We start from the raw sequence: 8,924 nt of genomic DNA, 5'->3' as shown, positions 1-8,924 counted from the left end.
ATATATATATATATATATATATATATATATATATATATATATAGTTTGGTAAGGAATATATAATAAATGTAGAATATATATGTTGTTTGATAAAAGATTTATAATAAGTATTTCTATTAATAAAAGTTCTTTATGCAACATACAAGAATATCTAATGATTTCTCTGTAGGGGCATAAAGTCATGACTTTTCGTAGTTTTTGAATTGTAATATCTAATATAAAAATACTTTATAATCACTATTTCATTTCAGAATTACAACAAAATGGTATATGCCCAATACAGTAAGTTATTTGTTATTTTACATAGTTTTTTTTTCTTTTGGAATATACCTAAATTTTAGGCATGTATCTATTTTGTATTATTACTTTTAAAATGAAAGTTATATGTTGCCTTTTCAAATTTTGAAAATAGGTCAATATAACCTATTAATTTTGGAGAAAGTAAAAATAAATACAATTTCAGTTAAAACATCTTTATATAGCAATTATTTGCTTCTAAATCAATATTAATAGATATATCAAATATTTAGATTATGAAATGAATATAAATATTAATTCAAGTACATTTAAATACTAAATATTTCTAAACAAATATTACAACTTAAATTTTTTGTAAATTTTAACATACAAATATTGTCATCATCTTTCTTTAACATCTGTTTTCCCTGCTGGCAATAGTTGGGTGGTTTGACAGGGCTAGTTACTCAACCTAAGACCAACCATTTCACAGCATGTAGAGGGCATATTTTTTGTGCTAACAGCACAAATGAAGTCAGCAAATAACTTGGCAATGTGAAGAAAAAAATAAACAAAAGGAAAATAAGAAAGCCCCCTTGATTGAATGGGAGTATGTTTGAGAGAGGAGGAAGTGGCTTTATGCCAGGTGTTGAAGCCTACAATCTGATAGCTGGACGAGCATGGGTATTTTGCTTTAGAGGAGATACATGGCTACCCCACATTATATGCAGATGGCTGAGAGCAGCTGGAAGAAAAATAAAAGTTGATGAGATGCCAGAGCATACTCTGAAGGTACTAAGAAGTGAGTATAAAGGGGGATATAGACTGTGGGGGAGGGTTCATAAGAGTGAGAGAGGAGAGTGAAAGATGATTAGACTTGCTTACTAGAGGTAGATGTGGTGGGTGATGAAATTAATTTTACATGTATATAAGAAGGAATTTTTATACTTGTTCATAAACAAATTTGGGATTATAACTCCAGAGAAAAATTTCCATCTCGCAATTGTAAAACCTATACTCTCTCTAGTGATTATAACCTCAATATGTGTGAGTGCAAGGTTAGAAATATACAGAAATACTTTATATAGTCCATGCTTTATTATATAATTAATACAATACATGTATGTGTTTGTGTGTGTGTGAGAGAGAGTTTCTTTAAAAATAAGAGGGAACATATGTTAATGTGCAAGAAATTTGCCCTCCTGTACTGACATGTGATATAACGGATGATAATTATATAGAAAAATCCCCAAGTGCTCCAAGTGGATGGTACACGTGGAAGAAGTCTTGGGACAAAGTAGTGAGGAAAGTGATCTGAATATGTTGAGCATTTTAAGGAAACTCAAGGAAACTTACAAGTGTGGAAAACTTGGGACAAAGTATTGAAGACTGATTTTCAGAACTTGAGCATCATGATGGAAATGATGAAATAGCAATACATAATACTGGAGAAAACCAGCTTACCCATGCAAACATAGGGAAATGTAATGTTAAGATAGTGTTAGTGGACAAAGCTGGAGTATATGAGTCATCTACTTTTTGATTTCTTACTCATTATGTTCCTTTTAATTCTGTATCTTCTCATCATCTGCTGCCTTTTTGTTATCCATTGATATCTCACTGACTCATTCTCTCTCCTTTCATTGCAATATGTCATTCATCTTATGAAAAGTGGCATATAATGTATCCATATTCATTTCCTCTTAATATGTTTATCACCCTTTGCTATTTTGATGCTTATGTAACAAAACAGCAGATCTGTTTGTATGTGGTACACTCTTTCATCACACTTCTATACTGCTAGTCATTACTCCCCACCCAAGTCATTTGTTATTAGCATGCAGCACTCTTTCTTATAATCAATAGTCTCTGTCAATATCTGCCACTTGCTCTCACTTTCCTATTCTCTTCCACTATTCTTTGCTATTGCTGGTTCTCTGCCATTAATTCCTCTTCTACTACCCCTCTGCACACAATCATTTGATTTCTCCTGTCATATTCTTAATTCTCTCACCATCTCACTCTGGTTCATCATGATTTCTTCTATTCACTTTATTGTGAACAAATGGAGACAATATAGAGCAGTTAGGACTCTTTAATTGTCACTAGCAATGGTACTATGATAAAATACATTCAATGAACACTGGTTGGCAAATGAGTAGAGAAAACACAGGGTTAAGAGGTAACTGACATCTTGTCTGGAACATCACAACATCTCTGGTACTACTAGTATTATGATTAAATGTATCTTGTGCATGTTTATAAAATAGTTAATATCAGGAAGGACATGCCCACTATCTTTTTTGAACCTGAGCTCCAGTGTCGTGCCTCCTTCTATAGCCTTCAGTGATTCTGCTGTCAACCTGAATCTTCTCAGATGACTCACAATTTCCTTTGCTGATGCTACTCTATCACCTATCTGGATGTCATCAATATAAGAACTAATAGCCTGCTCCACCTTGAGGACCTTCGCTGTGATTTTTGGTGTTGAACTCAGACCAAAACCAAGCTGAGGCAGACAGTACACTCTGCCCTTGTACCTCACTAGTTGGTACTTGCACAACTTCTCAAATATGTGGAGCTGCAGATGTGCTAATCTGAGGTCAACAATCATAGTTGCTCCTGTCACTTGCCTCCACTCTCACAAGTCAAGTTTCTTCTACTCATACATCTGCTACCTCACTGATATATAGCTGGATACATGCTTGTTCAGCTCACAAAAGTCTAATCCCAGTTAAACTTTGTTCTTTGTTGGCTGGACTACAGCCATCATCAACAGCACACCATTTGTTGCCTCTTCTTCCCATGATATCAAAATATCCTCCTCTATCCATCTGTCCACTTCTCTCTCAAACTATTTCCTAGCCTCTCCTCTCAGAGTGTGCTTGTAGCAATTCATTCTGTGTCTCAGTTTTGTGGGGAGGGTCTTCTTTCCAAAAATACTCCACTGTCCATCTTTTTGCCATCAAACTCAGCCTGGAAGTTCCCACCACTACATCAATACCATCCACTACCTCACTGACTACAATCACTTCATCAATGTTCCTTGTATTTCTTGCTCTACTTCACTGATAACCTTGCACCTAACATATGTACCATCCACTGCACTGAGGCTAGTTTTTCTTCTCTAGCTCCCAACCATTTTTACATCACCAGGGTTGTTGTGCAACCCATATCGACAAGGGCTATTCTTCCCTTACTTCCACTGGGACCCTTTTTACAGGCAACGAATGTAGGTGCACCTCTAATCAATTGCAGGGGGAACTACTGGCTTTGTAGTTCCCTTCTCTTTGATTCCCTGTTTGCAGTAGCTTGCAGTGCCTGGGTTGGGTACCACACCACTTCAGATTTTGGTTCTGTACAGTCTGTGACCACGTGCAAATCCCAACACCTAAAGCATAGTCCCTTATACATCTGTCATGTCATACTCCTGTTTTTGCTATTTACCACCTGCCTCTTCATCCTACTCATATCCACCATCATCATTGCCACAACATAGCATGTGTTGTTCTTTGTTAACCCTCACATCTTATCCACTAAGTCACCCACTAACATTATGTTTATGTCTGGTAGCTGCTGTAACCTCACTGAAATGTGATTGGGGAATCCAGTCACAAAAGCCAGCTTCACAATCTACTCCATCACTCCATCTGTAAACCCAGTTAACCCAATTAACCTGATCTCACTCACATAGTTGTTAACTTGTTCACCAGTCCATCTCACTCTCCCAAGATTGTTGTAGGCTTTGAACACTCCTTCCAAGTACACAGCCTTCAGTTACTCTTCAATCTTCTTTTTCAGCTGATCTGTTTCATCCATTTCTAGATACAGATTCAGAACACTTCCCTCTAAGTAAAGTGATATAAGACTAGCCTTGAATGCCTTGCAACTTTGCTACAAGCTTCACCGTTTTTTATCCAGGCCACCACATAACCTTCACCAGAAAACAGTCTCAAAACATTGCTACTAATCCTTATTCTCATAGCCATAAGAGTGTTGGTGGTAGAAAAGCAGAAGGCAAAAAAAAGGAAATATATCTCCACAACAGATAAGTAGCAAGCTGAAATAGCTTGTAGGCAAAAATAGAGGTGCTCTTACCTCAAAACGAAATCTGAACAGAGTATCTAGCTTTGCTTCACAAGGATCAGCAGAATTCAATGGTTGTGCCTACAGGACCACAACCTCTAGCCAGAAACTAACTCTCCCTCTGAGATCCCCTCCATGTGTATGTTCATCTCAATGTTCTAACAAAGAAAGGCTATTCAAATTCTCCAGTTCTTCATGTGACATCACTTCCTCTTGCTTTCATTCCCAATGTCACTCATCCTCCATTGCTTCTAGTCCTGATGTCTCCCTTCATTCTACCACAGGAATATCATTACATATTTCCCTATATTATGGCATGTATCACACAACATTATGAATTGCTTAACATACTTATATATATATATATATATATATATATATATATATATATATATATATATATATATATCAAGTATGGAAGCAAGGTCTAAAATCAAAGGATCTTAGAGTTAGAGTTAATTTAGCAAAGATTAAAGTCCTAATAAGTTGGAAAACAGACAAGTCACAGCTCCCTTCAGAGAGATGGCCCTGCTCGATATGTAGAAAAGATCTTGGGAAAAATTCTGTACAGTGTTCCCAGTGCAAGCTATGGACACATAAGAGGTGCAGTGGTATCACTGGGAGACAAACAGAGAAAGTAGTCTTTACATGTGGAAGGTGTGCAGGTGCATTGAACACAAGGAGTGTACAAAAAAATAGACTCCCTTAAATGTCAGTGGGGATCCTTAAGAAGTAGTAGATAGTTTCCATTACTTAGGTGACCAAGTTAGTGGTGGGGGAGGCTGTTCTGAAAGCATAGACATGTGAATAAAAATAGGCTGGGCAAAGTTCAGAGAACTACTACCTCTGTTAGTAATAAATAAAGTTAGATAAAGCTGATTTATGGGATTATCCTGGGTTTCACATCCATGAAGCATTTAGCTTTACAGCATATAATGAGATCCCAAAACTTGTTGGCTTAAGGCCTCTCTAGAATATGGACAAGGAAAGGACCACACTACTCAATGTCAACAATAGGGATTGTCTTCCTTTGGCTATCATTTATCAGTGTCCCTGTTATCCTATGGGTTCCAATAGGCCAACAGGAAGTTCCTGAAATGCAAACATGGTCCAAAGACCTTCATTTTGGAGGTAAGTGTGTTCCCTGGGTATAGGAAGTCCTTTAGAATCCTTGTCTGTTCCACTATACATAGTTTACAGTGCTTGGTCCCCAGCTTCCACATATGGCTGACTGATAACATTCCAGTATCCTGAAGGAGGATCTGTGGTTGGAGAGGTGTTGTTTGAAAGTGTTCTCAGAGCAGCCAATGTATCTCTGTGGTCAGGTGTTGGTGGTGCTGTCTGTTGGTGTTGCTGTGTCTGTTGCCATTGCTGCTACTACTGTTGTTGGTACTAACGCTGTTGGTAATGGTGCTGTTGTTGTTGTTATGATCATTGTCATTAATAGAGACGCTATCATTGCTTCCTTCTACAGATGTTGGGGCCTGACATGTAGGAGAAATGATCCCTAAATCTGCTATCAGCTAGAGCTTCATTATAGTAGGGAGCTGTTGCATCAAAAATCTCTTGGCTACAGGAAAGGTTCATGATCCTCTTACTAATACCCTTCATCAGGATTTTGAACTGAACACAACGGGTGGGTGACAGGAGGCTGTGTTGATGTACATTAGCCTCTATTTTGGCTTGCGGTAGGGCCTGTATCTATGGGAGCTCAAGTCAAGCGTGATGTTTAAGAAGTCCACAGGGGTGAGATTGATCTTGATGGTGATTTTTTAGTCCTATGGAGCCAAGTGTGCTAATTAGATCTTTCCTAAGCCTGTCTAGGGTGTGCCCCTTTGCTCCTCTAGAGATGGCCAGGGGATCATCTCTGTAGACACCAAAGAAGACAGAGGGGAACTTTTTCTTAAGGGTATCAAAGATATACAACCTGATGTGATCACATACATCAATGCTGTTATAGGCCCCCATCGCTATGTCAAAAGAGTCTGTGGGGTTGGATTGCTCCACCCAGGCTGAACCTTTATTGAACAGCACTGTTTTTCTGGTGTGCATAATGACATCTATATCCTTATTGCTAATGTCAGTGAAGCCCTTAACAAAGGAAAGCGCCTTGACCAGTGACCCTTTTGAAATAGGTAAAAATCGACTGGGTGAACCTTGCTCTGCTTCTCCCCTTGTTGGTATTAAACCATGCAATCACCTCGCTGGTTCCACACCATAGAGAAAGGTTGGTGGCTCTCCTTATGTCATTATTGATGTTTCTCAATATATGCTCGCTCGCTAGACCAATCTTGAATTTGGGTGGATTAATCAGGTGGCATTTAGAGTTTGAGGCAAAATTCAGTTTATGATCTTTGATGGTAATAAAGGTGTTCCTCTTAGCTAGGATCTCTATCTCATCAACTATATCTAGGCCATTGACTAATTGTTTGATTTCACTGTTGATGTTGTATGTGTGTGGGGAAGTGCGTCGATGATTTTGTGTAACATTGCTTTGTAGTGGCCTATCATAATTAAGGGTATCTATCCTGTATAGGTTTTTAGTCTTATTTGAGAAGATTAGGGACCTATCTGAGTCATTAACAATCTAATGTTGGCACAGAGCTTACATTGGAAGGAACAAGAGGACTTATAGAATTTTAGCTTAGGAATGATGCCCAGTTGGTCTGCTTTGAAGTGCTTGAGGTCCTTGATCTTGGGTGAGTATTTCCTAGATTTGATTCCATATGTGTTACTCCCCAGGAATGGCATGGCTAGGTTGTGGTTGAAGGCTTTCCATCTCATTCGCCTTATTACGTCCATCATTTTTTCTAGTAACATTATACAGTGTAGGTATATTCTTAGTGGAGTAGTTGAGGTCAAAATGTCCCATATTCATGAGAGACCAAGTGGTTTCCATAAATATTTATAAGTGCAGCCTACTGGTCAGCTATTTAACACAAACCTCATGGTCTTTGTAAAATACTCTGGCCAAAGAGCGAGATAGATTGTCAGTAAAGTATAAATCCCAAAAAGAAGCACACTCTAAAGAAGCAGTATATAATATAAATAAAGTTAGATAAAGCCAGTTTATGGGATTACCCTGGGTTTCACATCTATAAAGTACTTAGCTTCATGGCAGATAATCAGATTCCAAAACTTGTTGGCTGAAGGGCTCTCTAGCGAGTGACCTCTCTACAGTATGGAGAAGGAAAGGACTTGGTACTCAATGTCAACAACAGGGATTGTCTCCCTTTGGAGACAATCAATTGCCAGTGACCCTGTTATCCTGTGGGTTCCAATAGACCAGCAGGAATTTCCTGAAATACAAGCATGGTCCAAAGACCTTTGTTTTGGCGTTCAGAATGTTCCCTGGGTCAAGGGAGGACTTTAGAATCCTTGTCTGTTCCACTATGCATAGTTTACAGTGCTTGGTCCCATTTATGTAAGGGTCTTATTTTTAGGATTCAGCATGATATTGTGCATGGAATCCTATCGTCTTTCAGCTGCCATATATGGCTGGCTAATTATGTAATGTATCTCCTTTCCAGTATCCTGAAGGAGGATCTGTGGTTGGAGAGGTGGTGTTTGAATGTATCCGGAGCAGCCAATTTATCTCCATGGTCAAGTGTTGGTGGTGTTGTGTCTGTTGCCATTGCTACCACTGTTGTTGGTACTGCTGTTGTTGGTGCCATGACTGCTGGTGTTGGTAATGGTGCTGTTGTTGTTGTTATGATCATTGTCGTTGATGGAGGTGCTGTCACTGCTGTTATAGATATCATTAGTGATGGCTCTGCTGCTATTTCCATTAGGGATACTGCCATTGCTGTTATCATTGTTATCACTGGTGATGGTGCTGCTGCTGGTTTTGTTTGTGTCTCTGCTGCTGCTACATCAGCAGCTTTTCCAGCAGCAGGCTCAACAGTTCCAATAGTAGCTGCTCCTGGAACACATTCAAACAAGGCTTCTCCAGTCACAGATACTCCTTCAGGATACTGGGAAGGAGATACATTACATCATTAGCCAGCCGTATACACAATATCATGGAGAATCCAAGAAAATCCAGGCCCCTACATAAACGGGACTAAGCACTGTAAACTATGTATAGTGGAACAGGTAAGGGTTCTAAAGGACTTCCTCGACTTGGGGAACATTCTGAACTCCAAACGGAGGTCTTTGGACCATGCTTGCATTTCAGGAACTTCCTGTTGGCCTATTGGAACCCACAGGATAACGGGGTCACTGGCGATCAATAACCAAAAGGAGACAATCCCTGTTGTTGACACTGAGTACCGAAGTCCTTTCCTCGTCCGTATTCTAGAAAGGCCACTCGCTAGTGTGGGCTTAAGCCAGCAGGTTTTGGGATCTGATGATACGCTGTAAAGCTAAATGCTTTATGGACATGAAAGCCAGGGTAATCTCATAAACTGGCCTTATCTAACTTTATTTATATTATATACTGCTCTATAACTTACAGTGTACTTCTTTTTTTGATATATGTTTTACCGACAATACATACATACATACATACATACATATATATATATATGTATACATATATATATGTATACATATATATATGTATGTATGAGATTACCCTGGCTTTCATGTCCATAAAGCAT

General features: G+C 38.7%; 1 protein-coding gene across 1 annotated transcript in view; it reads left to right on the top strand.

Moving 5' to 3' along the window:
* LOC106867788 (sorting nexin-5) overlaps positions 1 to 8,924 on the top strand; it is a 110,755-nt gene that overhangs the window by 59,145 nt on the left and 42,686 nt on the right. The window contains exon 8 of the mRNA XM_014912780.2: positions 252 to 282. Coding sequence (XP_014768266.1) covers positions 252 to 282 — 31 coding nt within the window. The remainder of the gene's footprint in view (positions 1 to 251; positions 283 to 8,924) is intronic.

This window comes from Octopus bimaculoides, chromosome 16 (genome assembly GCF_001194135.2).
Source record: "Octopus bimaculoides isolate UCB-OBI-ISO-001 chromosome 16, ASM119413v2, whole genome shotgun sequence".
In the NCBI taxonomy this organism is placed as follows: domain Eukaryota; kingdom Metazoa; phylum Mollusca; class Cephalopoda; order Octopoda; family Octopodidae; genus Octopus; species Octopus bimaculoides.
Note: the sequence above shows the minus strand (reverse complement) of the source record. Positions and strands in the feature narration are given on the sequence as shown.